The sequence below is a fragment of the Cupressus sempervirens genome, chromosome 1 (assembly GCF_028749045.1).
Source record: "Cupressus sempervirens isolate cs-2001-9-10 chromosome 1, ASM2874904v1, whole genome shotgun sequence".
NCBI classification, from domain to species: domain Eukaryota; kingdom Viridiplantae; phylum Streptophyta; class Pinopsida; order Cupressales; family Cupressaceae; genus Cupressus; species Cupressus sempervirens.
The window spans coordinates 668,699,178-668,717,927 of record NC_143118.1 but is presented as its reverse complement, the minus strand read 5'-3'; the positions used below and the strand labels follow the sequence as shown (position 1 = coordinate 668,717,927).

General features: G+C 35.1%; 1 protein-coding gene across 3 annotated transcripts in view; it reads left to right on the top strand.

The window, feature by feature from the left end:
- Nucleotides 1–935: 935 nt before the first annotated feature.
- Nucleotides 936–18,750, top strand: part of LOC149579649 (protein S-acyltransferase 8-like) — an 85,639-nt gene continuing 67,824 nt past the window's right edge. For all 3 annotated transcript variants that reach the window (XM_089786306.1, XM_089786326.1, XM_089786315.1), the window contains exon 1: nucleotides 936–1,088. In XM_089786306.1, the coding sequence (XP_089642432.1) occupies nucleotides 1,050–1,088 (39 nt within the window). In that variant the 5' untranslated portion in view covers nucleotides 936–1,049. The remainder of the gene's footprint in view (nucleotides 1,089–18,750) is intronic.

Here is an 18,750-nt window from a genome sequence, read left to right as displayed (position 1 = left end):
TTATAAACTTTGGAGATATAAATAATTATTTTTTAGAGATCAAAATAAAAATCTTATGTGAGTGCAAAATAAATAATGAAAATATAGAAATATAAATGGTTTTAGATAATTAGTTTTAATCATTTTATAATAGATCACCATTTCTTTACATACATTTTTTAATATATCTATACTAGTTTTACATTAAAAATAATTTAGATATCAAACATTATATCATTTCATATTAAATTCAATAATTTATAATAATAATTAGATACACAATTTCCTTATCAAATATTATATATTTGTTCATAATAAACTCATGATTCATAATGATTATTAGACATTTTAAATTATGAAATACATTAAAACAAATCAAACTATAAATAACATAAAATAGTGAAATAAACCAATTTCATCGTATAGGTGACAAAATTAGTCGCTCAACAACATTTATTTAAAAAGAAGTCCTCAATTTTAAATAGAAATGACATGACAGTGGTCACAAAGATACTGTAAAAAGAAGACGCAGTCCACAGTCATTACTTCACCTAGTTGTCAAGTACCGTGTTTAGGAAAAAAGACAGAAGAAAATCATTTACAAAAATATAGGCAACCTGAACAACAATATCAAAACACCACGCCAGAGCATTTCGAGCAACGTAGCAATAATAATAATAACGAGCATCTTGCATTGTAGAGAAAATATTCCCTTTTTTTCAAGGCCAAGCTACTCACTTTAGCAGTTTCAAGAAAACCACGGTTTTCGTGTTCTTCGCAGAGCAAAACCGCCATTGTTGAGCCCTTCTCTTCCATCTCTCTGCCTGGATCTGGCAAGCCCCCTAAAGATTCGCAGCACTTGACAGTCGGCTGAAAGTTCGTGTCTGCGCTGGTATTGCAATACGGCGCTCGATGCTTAGGGAAACCGACAGCGTTTTTGGTAACTGACATTGCGAGAAATGCGATTAGGAGTTAGGCGGGGGATTTTGGAGCAGCGGAGGATGAAGGAACGATGAATTTTAGCGGTTTTGGAAGACTGTTTAGTGAGATTAGTATTAAAGCGGAGGCGGATGGCCAAGCGCGTGTATCAAGTGTGGAAGGGGAGCAATGTAATGTTATTTGAGCTCTTTTTGGATTTTATTCAAAAATAGTATGTCTAGCTATAAGTGATTCATGCTTTAGGTTCATTTTTCAGGCATTTGAGCAAATCTTTTTGTGGTACGCAATGCACATTAAGGCTTTTTATGTTGACTTTGGGTAGAATAGGTTTTACTTTTCGTCGTTTGAAGTAAATTTGATGCATTGAAGTTTTTCCATTTCAAGTTAGTCTTGCATTAGTAGGTTTCGATTTTTTTTCCTTCTTTTGGCAACTTAAATTGTATAGGATCGATTGCAATCTTGTGCCATTATAAGTTACATTTGTAGAGCTACGATTGTAAGAATCTGATTTGAAGCTAAACTTTGTTATCAGTTGTTGCGAATTTTAATTATATGAATTTAAAGTTGTCTGTTGAAGGTTGCAAATTTGATCATTTTGGAGTATAGAAGTGAAGCGTTGTTGCGATTGAATTTTTTTGTTTAAGGCTCTATTTTGTGGTGTGGGCTGCAATTTTTAGTTTTTTAAGGCTATATTTGTGTGGTGCCGATTGGTAATTTCTAATATTTTTAGTCATGCTTGTGTAGAATAGGCCGCAATTACCTGAAATTTAAAATTTAGTTTGTATATCGTCGATTGCAAATTGCTGTAAATTAAATAAGTGTAACAGCTATTCAAATTTCTCTTGCGGTTGCTAACTGCAGTTTTCTTTAAGTTTAAGTTGCATATGTCGATTGATTTGCCAATTATTTTTGTCAAACAAAATGTGTATCACTGTTTTGATAATTGCAATTTTTACTTGTTTTGAGGTAAAACTGTTGATGAAATGATACAAACATCTGTCATGTAAAGAAAAATTTGGTATCGTTGGTCTCGAATTTCGGTCATTGAAGGTTAAATTTGTGTATCGTCTGTTACAAATTTCTGTCGGTCTAGGTTAAATGTGTGTTGTGGTGATTGCACATTTTTTATATTATAGATCGTTTACAAACTTTGTGTTCATTTGAGCAATAATACGAGACCGCTTATTCAGGACAAATACAAACTCCTTATGAGCAACCACACTAGAAACAATAACAGGAAGACCAAAAGTCAAAACTTAGAATCCATCTTTTGCAATGAGACAAATACAACCAATGGAATACCAAGAGCCACAACTTATAATTCCACAAAGATGTCCCTCTTAGGATTTGAACCAGGGCCTCTACAACGAGAACTCATTACTTCAACCAACTAAGCTAAACCCTTGAATTGGTGATTACTCTTTTCGCTTACAGCATTAATTACAAATTGCTATTTAAAAATTGCTTAGGATGGATTGGATATCTATTATGAACGTAACAATTTGTGTCTTGTGAGCTGCACATATCTGTCATTTTAGGTTGAGTTTATTATTTATAATTTATATAGTACCAATTACAATATTTTCTTATTTTAAGTTGCTTTTTTGTAGCATTGAGTACATTTTTTGTTGTTTTGTGTGGAATTGGACATGCGTATTTATGATATTGTTTTCTGAAGGAAGTTTTCATCCAGAAACCTTGTTGCAGCCATTTATAGAATGCTTAGTTTATGTTATTTTAGGCTAACTTTGTTTAGTGTTATCCTGGATAATCGTGATTGCACTTTTAAGTTGCTTTAAATTAACCAAATGTTGTAATTATAATATTGTTGGATATTTATTTAAATTAATTTCTAATAAGTGATTCACAGATTTCTCTTATTTTGAGTTGCATTTAGTGCAATTTCTTGTGGTTCTGTGTGAAATTGGACATGTGCATTTTTTTAAACTGAAGATCAGTCATGTATACTTCTATAATATCCTTCAGACAATTTCATCTAGAGAACTTGTTGCAGTCATTTATGGACTGTTACCCCATGTCCCCATGCAGCTGCTTAAAGACAAATCTGGCTTAATTTTAAGCAGTGGGAGTGTTTCCACGCAAATATATAATTAGCCGGAAAAGATAAATTAGAATCTTTTCCTATTTTAGTGGAGCCGCTGCTGTTTAAAAATGAAAAACAATATTTCAAGTATTTAGTTCATATTATTTTAGGTCAGATTTGTTTAGTGTTGTCTGGTAAATCTTGATTACACTTTTAAGTTGTTTTAAATTATCTCAATGTTGTAATTATTACAAGTTTCTGTTATTTTAAGTCATTTAGTATTGTTTGTAGATTTGTGTCATCTAGTATTGAACTTGTATAGAATTGGTTGCACTTTTTTTGTGGTCTAAGTTAAATTTGTGTAATTTTGGTTGCAAATTTGATTAAAGTTAAAAGCCGCTGCAATGTTGCAGATCGTTCTTATATTATTAAAAAATAATTCCAATGCTTTTTTTAAAGTTTGTTTGTCATCGACTTTGTAAGTAGTTATGCTATTGTGTTGGAAGCTTCTGAGAATAGTATTCTTATTTCTTGTGTCGACTTTCCAGCCACCAAAGATCTCAACTATGTATGATAACTGTGTGTGTTTTGGTGCCAATAGTGAATTGTTAAATTTCCTTGAAACAGCTAGGACCCAAACCTAGGACCTTCCATTTCAGTGTCAAGGGTTCCTCTTTTGCTTTTGATATCATATAAAATTCCCAACCCCCTGATCATTTGAGAACTTTATAAGAAGATGGATTTGTAGGGCTATTCTGTTCATTGTTCAATGCAGTTGCATGAAACTGTGTTCTTTAATTTCTGCAAGCCTTGCTTTGGGAGGCCTGATGTAAAAATCCTTAGTTGCAGGATGCACACCTTGCTGGTGTGCATCAGATGTGGATTCACTCCAGTTTGGATGTTTACTGTGGATGCACTCAGTGCACTCTGGGTCCTCTCATTTGTTGCACCACAAACTGTGGATGTGCAACCTGCTTATCCACAGTTCGTGGTGCTCACCATGTGCGCATCTAGAGTGCACCGGTGCACATCCATGTGCAAGTCCCAAAAGTGACTTAAAAAACCCATTAAAAGTGTTTTTTTAGTCGAAACCCTAAGACAGTTCTTAGTGAGGCCATTCAACCTAAAAGCATATTACGTTGTTTGCTATTTTGTTTGCAAGACATTTTGTCTCCATTTTGGCATTTTGAAGGGCAATTGGTTTTTGAAGGGTCCTTTCATGGACCTAAAACAGCCCCTTTATGAGGCCAATAAATGATGTGCGCCTTGGAGTTCTGTGTGGTTTTGAAGGTCTTAATCGGTCTTGGCAGCAGGGTTCTGCCCCTTGACCCTGCCCTGTATTGTGACAATGAATACGCCCTAGGTGCTGCCCTGGGATCCCATGAGGGGCATTGTGCCTCAACCCTGCCGGGGGCGTTCCTTTGAAACCCCTGTTTGATTTTTGAAGTACACTACAACTTTGCGTTTGCATAATATGTGTAATTCATGATGTTATTGTGTCTTTAAGGTTTATTAAGTTGACACTTAATATTTAGCTTTGGCATTTGAAATTGATCAATGACAAAGTATCATACTATCAAATGATTTAGTTTCACAATGCTGTTTATTTCTAATTTTTTCGTATGTGTATATATCTCTGTGTCTGTGTCTCTACACACACGTACCTGAACATACCCAGAAACCCCCCTACCCACCTGCATCCCCACCCCTAAAGTTTTGAATGGATGCTAGACAAATACAAGCAAAGAAAGGCGCGGCAAACAAGGAGACTAAGCCAAACATCTTTGGGTTTTAAGTTTTCAGTGTAGCTCTATCGGATTCTTTGTTGTGACTGCAATTGTTATCATGTTTGGGACGGGCTTAGGTTTGCCAAAGCTTAAGATTTCAAAAATATCTGAAAATGGGAAACTTAAGAAACTGAATTGTTGGAGACAGGTTGACAAGGTCAGTAATTGGTCAAAGCTTTGTTGTAGAGTTAAAGAAACTGCAAGAAGCTCCCGTGAAAACTGAAATCTTCCAGAACCTCCTAAAAAGAGGATTGAAGCTTATAAAATATTGTTGAAAGTTGAGTTCCAGCACATGGAACTTCTGGGAGAATGATGATCTAGGATTTTCCAGCTCATTTTTAAGAGTTTCTGAAAGGTTCAAGATTTTGGAACTCTGGATTTGGGAATGCAATCCAGGGGAAATGGTTTTCAGGTTGCAGTGTGTAGAACTCAAGTGAGAAAATCGCAAGAATTGGTTTCTTTACTCTCTCATGTATCGTTTGATATATGATAGTAATATATAAAATATTTGTTTAAAATAAATCATAGTGGAAACACATAACAGAACGATGTATGGTGCAATCTAAAGCAAGTAATTATGTCATCTTCTTTCTTTAGGTGTAACAGAAAGAAAAAATAAAAAGCAGGGGGTCTGGGGACTTATGTTTTCTTCTGATGTTTATTATCTTTTTTGCTTTGTTTTTAGAACATTTCCATTGTACTTTCTAGTGAGTATTGTTAGCAACTAGTTCCATCTGTCCAAATTCTCAGAGGTAAGTATGCTGCCTCCATGTTGTATGGCTACTTGGTAGATAGAGTGTGGGGTTGACGTTAGAAGACTACTTTGTATTGCATGTTTTTTGTGTGATTTATAAAGGAGGGCCTATGTTGGGTAGCTACTGAAGTAAATTGTGTCACTATGGGCTGAATGCTTGGACATGTAAGAGTAAGGACAATCTCCACTAAAAACTAAAAATCTAATGGAGAGACAACTCAAAAACTGAAACACAAGAACAGGTGAGACTGGAGCTTACTCGCCTAGTGATTGACATTGTGGCCTTCTTAGAGTAGCCCATGACTATGACAAGCCCACTTGCCAACAACCCAGCCAACACTACCATCTGCTAATCTACCATGGTTGCCTCCATCACTACTTGTTCTGAGCCCTGCTTCATTTTTATTGCCACTATCTAGACCATCTCTAGTACATTATCATGTTAGAGTACATTTTGAAGGATAAGCTGTGTAAGGAAATGGAGGTGGCCAGAGAAGTAACATGGCAATGGGTTTGCATTAGGATTGGGACTAGCTAATTACTATTTTAGCTCAATGTCCACACTTAGATATGCATCAGCTTTAGACAACTTGGCAATGGCAGAATTGGCAGATTTTACTTTTTGTTTAAGCTAGTCAATGTAAATATTCTCTCTCAATAAATTTAGATGAGCTCATAAATGTATTCCCTAAAAGCCAGCCTCAAGATTATTTGACTGCTTGTCTTTGTCCTTGTTTTTTAGTTTATATTTTTATACCATTTTTTAGGTTTCTATTTTTGTTTTGATCTTGTGTTTATTTGGTTTTTCGTTTTGGGTTGGGTACGTCTTTTAATTACAAAATTTCAATAATATTGAATTTTAATACTTTCAAGTTTTAATAATGATAACTCAATATATATATATTTTTGATGGAGGTCCTCCACAAAATATTTGTAGCTACCCGATATGGGAGTACGAGCCTTACGGCTGAACCTCTTCGGCTAAGAGCCAAGGACTAAGGGGTATCCATTCCGCCAATTTCGCCTAGGGCACGATCCTAGCCTCATCCCTTTTCAATGTCGGAGCCACCGTAGTCAACGAGACTTGATCAATAGTGGGCTCTTTAAGAACCTTTCAACTTGATTGGTAGACCAAGGGCCCATTGACAATATGTAATTTTTGAAAACCTTATATTTATATTTTTATTATTTATAGGTCAACATGAATTATATATTGAAAACTATAAATAATAAAACTAAAAATTCATAGTTATCAAAAATATAACTAGAAATTATACTTTTTGAGGGTTCTTGGTTTTAGCCATTCCTAAATTGCTCAAAATGTCTTGATAAACATGAATTATACTCTTTGAACTAAAATGTAGATCAAGCAGCGAACTTACTTCATGGCAAAGAAAATCTTCTCCAACATGGTATGAAATCTTTTGCAACATAGTATAAAGCTTATATTTGCATATGGTTTGGATAACTTTCTAAAAATTGCTCATATGCACTTCATTATCTTTACAAAAATCAATATGTCATCAAGATACTAAACGAACAAATTTGTGGAGGGGTACATTATATCCTCTGTTACCCCAAATTTCCAGAATGGGGGGATAGGGAAATGAGTTTCTAGGACGAATTTTTTTCTTGGAGTAGGGGACGACTGTGGGAACAACCATATAAAAAATAGGTTAAAATTTAAAATTTGTAGGGGAATTTTAAATAGTCATGAAAACTTGGGTAAAACATGCTTGTATGCATTATAGAACCTTAATATATAACGCTTTTGTTAAATAATTTAAATTGAGAGTTCACATGAGAGTGGAAGTGAAAGACATTATCAAATTCAAGCATTACTTTAATAAGCAGTCAGGGGACGAGTTTTCGGATGTTTCTGAGTTTTTGGGATAGCTGTTTCCAGGATAGGTCATTATGTTGGAAATGTGTCCTTAGGTAACACTGATTATATCCATCTTTATCTGCATAAATTATTACGATAATAGATAGCTTCTATTATTATAGATTATTATTTAATGGTTATCCATTTGTAATCTATTGTAAATATTAGAAACACCTTAATATATAATGCTTTTGTTAAATAATTTAAATTGAGAGTTCACAATAGAGTGGAAGTGAAAGACATTATCAAATTCAAGCATTACTTTTATGAGCATTATTTTTGGTGGCAAAGAAGAGTACACCCGTTGTCGGTAAAGGCAACATTAAGATTCAGTTTGCTGGGAGGAATCTCATTTTCCTCAATGTTTACTTTGTTCCAGGGATGGAACTAAATCCACTCTTAGTCAGTCATTTGCTGTGACACTCTCCATAGTTGGATGTTACCTTCAGTTCACATTAGTCTACCATCACTAGGAGGGCGACCCGGTCTATTGTTGTAGTGGATCTTTATGATCATGGTCTTTTTCGACTTATTGATTTTGTGATTCTCAGGGCTTAGCTATGAATGTTCGACGGTCTTCTATCAACACACTTTGGGATCAACAATATGGGCACTTAAATGTGCATTATCTCTTGTAGCTTGCTCGGGAAGAGCTTGCCCTCGATTTACTAGAGATTTAAACTCAACAGCTTGGAGTTTGTGATGCATGCCAGGCTGGGAAGCAACATTGCACACCTTTCACCAATGGTGATTCATGGCGAGCTTCTTAGGTACTTCAGCTTGTTCATGCTGATATTTGTGGCCCTATGGTCACTCGTGTTCTTGGGTCTAGGTATTTTCTGTTGTTTGTTGATGATTTCAGTAGAAAAATGTGGGTACATTTTCTTATAAAGAAATCAGATGCATTTACTGTATTTTAGAAGTTGAATTCTTTAGTTGAAAAAGATTTTGGGAAATCTATTATTACTCTTAGGTCAGACAATGGGGGGAATTTTGTTCTAATGAATTCTCTAGCTTCTTGGATGCTCATGGCATTAAACACCAGTTAACCATACCCCACACACCACAACGGAGTAGTCTAGTTGAACGTTGGAGCAAAACAATCACCGAGATGGCTGGATCCATGCTCGAACACATACATGTTTTGAAGAAGTTTTGGGCAGAAGCAGTTAACACTACAGTTTATATTTTGAACCAGACATCCATAGTGGTAGTCAAAGGTAAGATTCTGAAAGAGGCCTGGTCAGGTTGCAAGCCCAAAATTAACCACTTGAAGGTTTTTGGATCTCTTGCTTTTGTTTGGATCTGTGATGCGTCACACATCAACTTGGATGCCAAGAGTCAAAAACTCATGCTTGTTGGATACAATAGTCTTCACAAAGCCTACTGCTTAATCAACATTGAGACATCTCATCTGTTGTATAGTCATGACATAGTCTTTGATGAGCAGTGAGGACCATTCATGCCTATTTCTCTTGTTCTTGATCCAACAGACCAACTTAGGGAGGCTCATGATTTGGGAGTTAGGCTTCTATTAGGTCCACTTGAAGGGCTCCAACAGCTTCTGAAGCTCCAGTTATATTAGTGATCCCTGTATAGTATAGACACCTCCAACTTCTCTTGCAGGATCGTCCAGATTTGTAGATGCTTCACTTGAGTTTGATCTAGATTCTTTTGATGATGAACCTGATCATAGAGCATCTTTTGATACTAATGTTGGTCATTCTCCTCTCCTGGTCTTGATCTAGTAGAGTAGCCTAAGAAGGCTCATGATTTGGGAGTTAGGCTTCCATGAGGTGCACTTGATGGGAGGGCTGTAAGAGCTTCTGAAGCTCCAGTTATACTAGTGATCCCTGTACAGACATCTCCAACTTATCCTGCAAGATCACCTAGATTTGTCGATGCTTTGCTTGAGTTTGATCCAAAGTCTTTTGATGACGACCCTGATCATAGAGCATCCCCTGATACTAATGTTGGTCATTCTCCTCTCTGGCCTAAGTGGTGGGCTAAGACACTTGCCGATCTTTGAGATGATGAGCTTATTGATGGGAGAATTGCTCGGAAAAAGAGCAATCCTACAAAGTTAGTTAATTTTGCTCTTATGGCCAACATTCACGGTGTGTTTGAATCTCAAACATATTTTGACGTTAAAGGAATTCCAGAGTGGGAAAAGGCCATAACATCTTAACACTAGAGTCTGCTGAAGAATGACACCTGGGTCCTTTTTGATCTTCCACTAGGGAAGAAACCCATTGGCTGCAAATGGGTTTACAAATCAAATACTAATCTGATGGTACTTTGGATAAGTACAAAAATCGTTTAGTTGCAAAGGGCTTTTCTCAGCGTCAGGGCATTGATTATGAGGAGACCTTTCCTCCTACTGCGAAGATGAGCACAATTAGATTAGTCCTAGCTATGGCAGCAGGATTTGGCTAGAAGGTCCATCAGATGGACGTTGAAAGTGCTTTCTTGAATGGTGACCTACAAGAAGAGGTCTACATGACACAACCTCTTGGTTTCAAGGTTGTCGGTAAAGAACATCAGGTTCTCATATTAGTGAAAGCTCTCTATGGCTTGAAGCAGGCCCCTCAGGCATGGTACATGAGAATTGATAAGTACCTCAGTGACCAAGGCCTCCAGAGGAGTTCTTCAAACTCAAATTTGTACATCAAGAGTACTGACAGTCACATCATCCTTCTAGTCATTTATGTGGACAATTTGATCATCATTGGTAGTTCAACATCTTTGATTTAGGGAATCAAATAGAGTTTATTCTAGTGTTTTGATATAACTGACCTTGGGGCTCATACATTATTGCCTACGTGTTGAGGTTTGGCAACAATCTTCTGGTATATTTATTTCTTAGTCCAAATATGTCAGGGCTCTATTAGACAAATTCCGTATGCAGTATTGCAAGCTTGCATCTACACCCATGGAGAAAGGTCTCAAGTTATCAGCGAAGTTTGATTCTCCTCGTGTTGACGATACTACATATAGGCAATTATTAGGCAACCTTATCTACCTCTCTGCTACTAGTCTTGATATTAGCTTTGCAATCAACTACATCTCACACTCCCAAGGCTGATCATTGGATGGCAGCAAAGCTGTTACATCCCAATTTTTGACCTAATTTAAAATATAGCCGTTGAGGTTCACGTGAAGTCAGTCGATAGTTTAATCTGTTATAATCTTGCAAAATGGTAAGAAGGTTAGTCGTTATAATTTCATGTGAAGATAATATGTTAGTTGATTATTTATCACAAATTCAAGGATTTGAAAAGGTGGTTAGCCGTTAAGTATTTATAACTTGTTATGATAATATGATTTAATTACGGAGAATTTTCGTACAGGAAACACGTCGAAGGGGTGGAAGCATTGTGAGAAAAGAATTAGGCACAGGAGCATCACCATCACTGGGCAGATGGGTTGAGGATCTAGCAACTTGAAACAGGATACACTTGTGGGACCTGCATGAGCTATATAAATAAATAATTTGAAAAAACATAAAATAATTAAAATGTAAAACGTACCTTTAAGGATTTTTGATCTTTCATCATATTATTTTAATAACTAGCTTATATATATATTATATATATGTATAAAATAAGCCGAGAGATATCCTTCTCGAGGCTTCTATTTTCATAATCTCATAATTTTCATCATCGCATATTTATGTGAGCCTAAGAGGCGTGAGGAAATGACTCTTGATCTGCCTCATTTTTACTTCCATTTCCTCTTCTGCAATTTTCGCGATTTTAATTATAATTATATTTAGTCTATTTCTATTTTGTTTCTCTGACATGTAAATGAACGTCAATTTTTTTTCAAAATGAAAAATGTTTACATTGAAAATTGCTGCCACTGTAGAAAGCCTCTCGGCTTAAATATTTATATATGTGCATATAAATATAAAAATGATTTGGCACCATTATAATTTAATAATTTAATAAAGTGATGTTTACATGTACATATAAGATTACAATAATATTCAAAATATAATAACATGTGAATTATAATATTCAAATTTTAATCTTCCAACTCTATTCTTTCCATTTTAATATTCTTGCTTTTAACCGATTAACACTTGGCATGATAAATTGATTTAATATTTGGCAATTTGAATTGTCTTATAATCTTTCCAACTTTATCTTCCAACCTAGTATTTTCCCTTCTCTTTGTTTTAATCGAATTAAACACTTGGGAATTCAAATGGACATCTTGGAAATTGATAGAAGCCAAGGAGTCTCGGCAAACCTTTTTAACAAGCCATGAATCAACCAAGGCAGTATCAACCTTTTCCATGTTTGCTACGTTTTCTTTCTAAGTTGTGAGTCTCTTTCTCTGTTGAAACTTTCATTTAGTTTGCACCCTATGTTAAACTGTTCTCTTTCTTGCCTTGCTAACGCTTTGCAAACTGCAACCCAAGTCTCAGAGCTAGCAGGTGAAATAACTTGCTAGTAGAGGTTTCGACCAAGGACGGGAGGAGCCACATACAGACCGATTGCAATCACAAACGCAGGTCATGTTTTAAATGCCATCGTAATTCATAAGAATCCCTTCTTGGCTGAGCATATGCCCTACTGTAGTCGGCTACAAGAATATAACATATGTGTTTGTGTTTCATAGTTCTTCCTTCTTTGATTGTTTTCGACTACATTTTGATAGAGCTAAGAATAATGCAAATATGTTTTCATATACACAACTACTTTTTTTCTTGATGTGATGCTCAACCATAGCCGGCTATGTTATGTTAGGTTGAGATTAGTTTATATCTTGCTGTTGGTTCCCTGCTTTGCATAGAGTTCTTGAAGGTATTCATCAAATATCCTTGTGATTAAACATCAATTATAATGGTAGCTATAAAAACTTGAATGTTTGTATAAACCAACATCAGTGATCATGCTGTTATAATTTCCGAAACAAAGATCAGAATACTCATAGAATCTAAATACCGAGGAATTCATCGACGAAGAAGCCATGAAATGGTAAAAAGGTGGAATGAATTTGCAAGAACGCAGAAGAGAAATAAAATATGATTAAGTTAATTATTTAAACAATAAATTTTGCAATCCTTAAGAATATCCTTTTCAAATCATAAATTGTGATAAGCTAGAACATATATGTTATTCATGAAATTGTTGGAATCAATAGACAAAGCCGATTACTTTGAGATCCGAACACCTAGGATTCATTGGTTGTATAGCTATGGAAAGGGTGAAGAGGTGAGATGGAGTTTGCATTGACTTAAAAAATAAAAGTCAGATATGATACATTAAATCTAGAATAATATCATTTAATAGCTCATGCATGATCCTGTTAATGTAACTCCTACTATCGAGTCTAGTGGTGTGGTTAGATAACAAGATGCTCAGTAGATGACAGATGATCCAAGTCCAATTCCGGGTAGGGAGGGCCTTTCTTGTTGGAGATTGTGTGGGGAAAAAGTTAAAGTCCGAGGTTGGCTGGTAAAGCCCTTGATAATGTTTCTCCTCTCCCCAAGTTGTTGGACGTACAACAGATAAAGATAAGCTATACATTCAATTGTTGTCAGAAACAGGTATTGTTACTTTTATGATGTATATGCAAGAAGGTAAGATTAATTGAGTTATTTCATCATTATAGTTATTTTACACCTAGATGCGAGAGATAGATTTATGGATTGTTTTTCATTTGTATGAATATCAAATATGAGCATATTTCTAATCCTGAGTTATTGCCACAGTTAAGTAATCAGAAGGAAAGGATTGATACAGTGGTATCTGAATCCCTAATTGATTTAGTGGTAATTGGATCCCTAAATGATACAGTGGTATCGGAAGCCCAAATTGAATCAGTAGTATCAGAAGCCCTAATTGAATCAGTGGTATCAGAAGCCCTAATTGATACAGTGGTAATTGAAGCCCTAAATGATCCAATGGTAATCGATGCTCTAATTGCTATACTGGTATGTGATGCCCTAATTTTATATAGTGGTAATTAATGATAATCATCATTAGATTTTGATATAGCGGTATTGGAAGAAATTTTGTTATTTGATAGTAGTATTTGTGGACTAACCTGGGTGGTTGTAGAAGCATCCCTACAATGATTTATCGATTCATATTCCAAGGTATGTGGATATTATTTTCTATATTAAATTCATTGATGGTGTTTTAAGTTCTTAGTTAATAAATTTTGTTTAACTGTTTTTTTTTTACCGTCCATCCCTTTCACATGAACATGACTAATATAACTGTCATCCTATGAAATTAAAATAGTAATTGTATTCCTTTGAGTATGCTAGTTGTTAATTAAGACCTCGGGAAAATGGGATTTTACAAAAGCGTGTGCTTCGTTATGTGAAGGGCACTACTGATTATGGACTTCTTTACTCTTGAAGTTCTAATCCTAGATTCAATGGGTTCACAGATTTAGATTGGGCAGGCTCTGTTGACAATAAAAAGTCAACTTCTGGATATGTTCAGTTTGGGATTTGGTGCCATCATATGGACCAATAAGAAGCAATGAGCAATTTCTCTCTCCTCCACAGAGGCTAAATACAGAGGGACAATAAAGGAAGGTTGTGAAATTCTCTGGCTTCATTAGATGCTTGGGGATATGCAGATGTCACCAATAGGACCAACCACTTTGTTTGTTGATAACAAAGGCAATATCAAATTGGCACAGAATCCAGTCTTCCATGAATGAGCAAAGCATGTGGATATTTATTATCACTACATACGACAATTGGTTGAAGAGGAGACAATAGACTTGTAGTATGTTCTTACAATGGATTAGACCTGCAAACATTCTTACCAAGCCTCTTGGTCCTGATTAGTTTGTCAAACTCAGAGGACAGCTTGGTGTTGTAGATAGATTAACCATTAAGGGATAATAGATAGCTTCTATTATTATCTATTGTAAATAGTAGAATGTTTCTAATATTTAGGTAGCTTGTAGTTAACTGTTAGTTTTCTATTATCTAAAATAAAATGTTTCTATTCTTTACGATCCTTTCCTAAGGAAACATTATTAATTCTTTTGTATATATTGACCTCTCGGTCTTTGTTAATATTAAGCAAGTATTTTACCAATTACTTCGTAATATAAATGTGGTAAGTGCATTTGTCAAGCTAAAGGAACAAACATTCATATATATAAATCATCTCAATGTTCTTGTTGATGGTACTTTGACTTGTAGTCCATGTTTTGTAAATTCCATCACAAAATAAATCCAACATATGTTCCATTTTTAGGCACGAGGTTTCAATTTGTTATAGAAATCTTATTCAAGTTTTTATAGTCAATTGAGAAGTGGCAAGAGCCACCTTTATTTGGCACTAGGGGACTGTAGGCTGTATATGCCCAACATGTATCAACTCTTGGACTTGGTGCTTGATCTCATCATTCTCCAAAAGATAGCAATGATATTTAGGAGTGACAGAGAAAGCTAAAACTGAGATGAATTCTATGAGATGTGCCAGCTAGCAAAAAATTAACTCCAGTTGATTACATGAAAATATTATTTTATAATGTCAACATCTGCCCCATCTTTGTATACATGTGTCCTGTAACAAACATAGTCTTCTGTTATTCTCTTTTTTCTTCATAAGCAAAATGAACTTTCAAACCTGTGTATTAATTAGGTCATGACTTTGTTTGGCCCTAACCAAGGAAACTTGCATAGCAATTTTACCTTTGGTATCTTGTAGTATTGATCTCCATCAGTGATGATGGTTCTTATTGTTCATTATTCTTAAGTGAACCATGCACATGTAGGATTCTTGGTAGTAAAGCATCACTATAATCTAAGAGTACCATGTCACGAATGTTTTTGCTTTCAAAGTGGGTTTGCTAAACAAGTAAAGAACAGTGCTATAACCCTCCTTGACCCAACCATCCAATTATGTATGGTTGAGGTGATGCTTTAGTGGAAGTTTTAGTCAATTGACAACATCTGGGGTTATCAGGTTCTTCGAAGTTTTGCTATCAATAGGAAAATGTAATAGATACTTTTCTACATGTAACACAAATTTATGAATGGAAACGATATTATCCTCTATAGTCATGTCTTGAAGGTGTTATTTGGGTACTTGCAATTTGGCCGTTGATTACAAGTCTCTGATTTTTTGTATTTCACTCGTTCTTGGGATGTGTGGGTGCCAATGTGTTTAGCCTAGGAAACAAGGATTTCTTGATACTACAATCCTTGTTTGAATGATTATTTGACTTGTGAGCTCCTTATCACTTAACCCATATTCTGCTGCTTTGTTCACTCTTTGATGTTGTGTTAGACGTCTAGTTTCTACGCTAGTGCATGATTTTAGACTTGCTATGAGGGTTGCCTTTGTTATGTCCTTCAATTTTGTGAACATTCGAATATATGCCGATCAAGTCAGAGATGCTGTAAATCCATTTTAATCTGAATATAAGGGAGCAGAGCCGCTCTACCTTTGAAGAGTGTGCTCTTTTTGGAATCCAACACCCTCAATTTTGCATTTATCCAATGGAAAATATTGGTATTCTTGAGGAAATTGATCATGTTCTTGAAACATCTGCTGTTTCTTTAGTTCTCGTCATCTACTTTTAAATGGGGTGTTACGCATCTTGCAAAATCAGAGCAAAGCATATCCAAGGCTTTCTGATTCATCACCAAGTTGTATGTTTCTCACCAATATGTGCCTACTACTAACACTCTTAAATGTGCCAATGTATTTTTCTTGTGGTTTGAGTCTAGAGAAGGTATTATTAAGGCTTTGAGTCTAGAGAAGGTATTATTAAGGCATAGGATTTTTTTTGATTTAACAAACTATCTATTTGCAGCCTTTTTCTTACAGATAAAGGAATGCCTGATTTTTTTTGTACCGTTATGGTGTGTAAATTTATGTCTAGATTAATGTGGATGTTAGTACTAGCAAATATAGGGTACGTAGTTGAACAAACTATCTTCTACCAATGGAATTTCTTTCCCATCTCTTTACCTTTAAATTGTGTCTTTGTCTTGATATCTAATGTAGGTTCATTTGAAATGGCAAGGAGGGTATATAAAGGATCATTCACATTGATATCCATCTTCTTGTAGTTTGATCTTGTGTAATCTGATAGACAAGATGAGTAAAGACCAAATTGAACGCTTTGATATCATTGATTCAGATTGTGGGAGCTATTCAAAGGACAAGACACAAATGTTCAGAAACCCAATGTGTCACAAATGGAAAGGTTTATATAGTATATGATTTTGCTTCTGGATTCAACTGTTGCAATTTTTTATTAATGAAGGGTAATGAGAATGGGTAGCAAAGAGATTGAGCTTAAAACTTTAAAGTGAATAGGAACTAAGTCAAATAAATTATGCGGTAGAACAGTTTTTAATTTCCCTACAAATGTATGTCCACACCAATGCGCCAAACCAGGGTGCTTGGTGAGGCAGTTATGATCTTTTGACTTATTTAGCATCTCCCAAGAACAGTCCGAATTTTTGGATTGGGCAAATTAGTAATGCAAATTTTTTTGGTCCGTTTGTTACTACATATATATGCAGCTTAAAAATGTAAATTAAGTTCATAACACTACATAGCATGCGTATAATAAAACAAAACAACCATAAAAGTTAAAAAATACTACTTCAATGATCAATCAATGTCAATTTGTCAGATGAGAATGTTGTAAGAGAAATTCTCTGTTCTGTTTTCAAATAATAATAAAACTAGCAATCAGCATCATTTGAGTCTTTTTTAAGGATCCTCCTCCTCACCATTGACATTAGATTATGTAGGTACATTAGAACGACCACAACAAGTGCCATTAGTAGTTGCACTAAAATGTTAATTCTGTAACATTGTAATCACACTGGTCTGATGAAACAGATCATACAGATCTGATAATGCATATGATGCTTTTGAAAGGGCCTATAAATATAATTGTTCAGTTCTCAAGCATAATCGGTGTCTCCCTTAGGGTAATCTTGTTTAGTTTAACTATGAACATGATTGGTTAGTTTAATTACTAATTATTATATTTCTTAATGGGCGCCGATTTTGAGAGGGCAATTCTGGCTGACCTAGAGAGGGACATGCCCCTTGGGCGCCATATTTATGGAGGTTATGTTTGTGGATAAAGAACACAACACAATCTAAGTCCGCTTCTTTAGCATGCATTACCTCGTACAAATTTACAGCAGGATATACATATTGTTGCAGAACTATCATCTCTGAAAGAAGAACCAATATTCAATCTGAAATTAATCAAGACAATCTCCAGTACAAAGAAGGTATTATATCAGTTTAATTAGTTGCAGAATTTGCAGAATATTTGCATGGTATCAGAGCTCTGGTAGTTGAACCTAGGCTCTGCAAATTACATAATCAGACTTGATATATATCTAGCATCATTCTCCTATCTTCAATGGCATACACAATCAGACCCGAGGACAGGTTTGATGGGAAAGAACACTTTGATGCTTGGAAATTCAGAATCATGATGATTCTTGAAGAAAATGATGTAAAACAATTTGTTGATTCAGCATCCAAACAACCTCCTGTTGAACCTCATAAATCTATCTGGAGTAGTGGAAATAAGAAAGCCATTCAGATAATGTTAGATGGAGTGAAAAATGATATCATACCTATGCTAACAAAATGTCAAACAACATTTGCTATGATGAATGCACTACTCAATGCATATGAGTTAACAATGCAACTAGAGTTCTCGCACTAAAACGGCAACTAAATCACATTCAAATAAAGAAGGGAGAATCGATGAATTCTTACTTCCTAAGGGTTGCCGGCCTAAGAGATGAACTTGCAAGTATAGGAACCATCATTAGTGACACGAAACTAACATTGGTGGCTATAGATAGATTACTAGATTCATGGGAAACTTTCGTAGAAGGAGTTAAGTGCTAGAGATAAACTTCCTGACTTTAATAGACTTAAGGGAGATTGTCTTTAGGAGGAATCTAGAAAACTAAAGAAAGGAGGGAAATTGAAAACGGAAGATGAAGAACTTTATGTTCTTAATACAAACTCTTATAAAGGCAAGAAGAAACATTTCAAGAAGAAAAGGGGTAATCAAAAGAATGACAAATCTAAGAAAGATCTGTCCAAAATAAAATGCTTCAAATGTGAAAAGTTTGGACACTACAAATCTAATTGTCTTGAGAATTCTAAACAACAAGCGAATTGTACAAATGTTACTAGGGAAGAAGATAATAACTATGATCCTGAGAATTGTGTACTGTATTCGTCACTAACTAATGAAGTCTCAAGTAAAGCATAGGTGATTGATAGTGGATCATCTAGACATATTACAGGATATAAAGAAGCACTAGACTCTATATCAGAAAAGGTTAATGGTGAAGTCACCATCGGTGATAATTCAACAC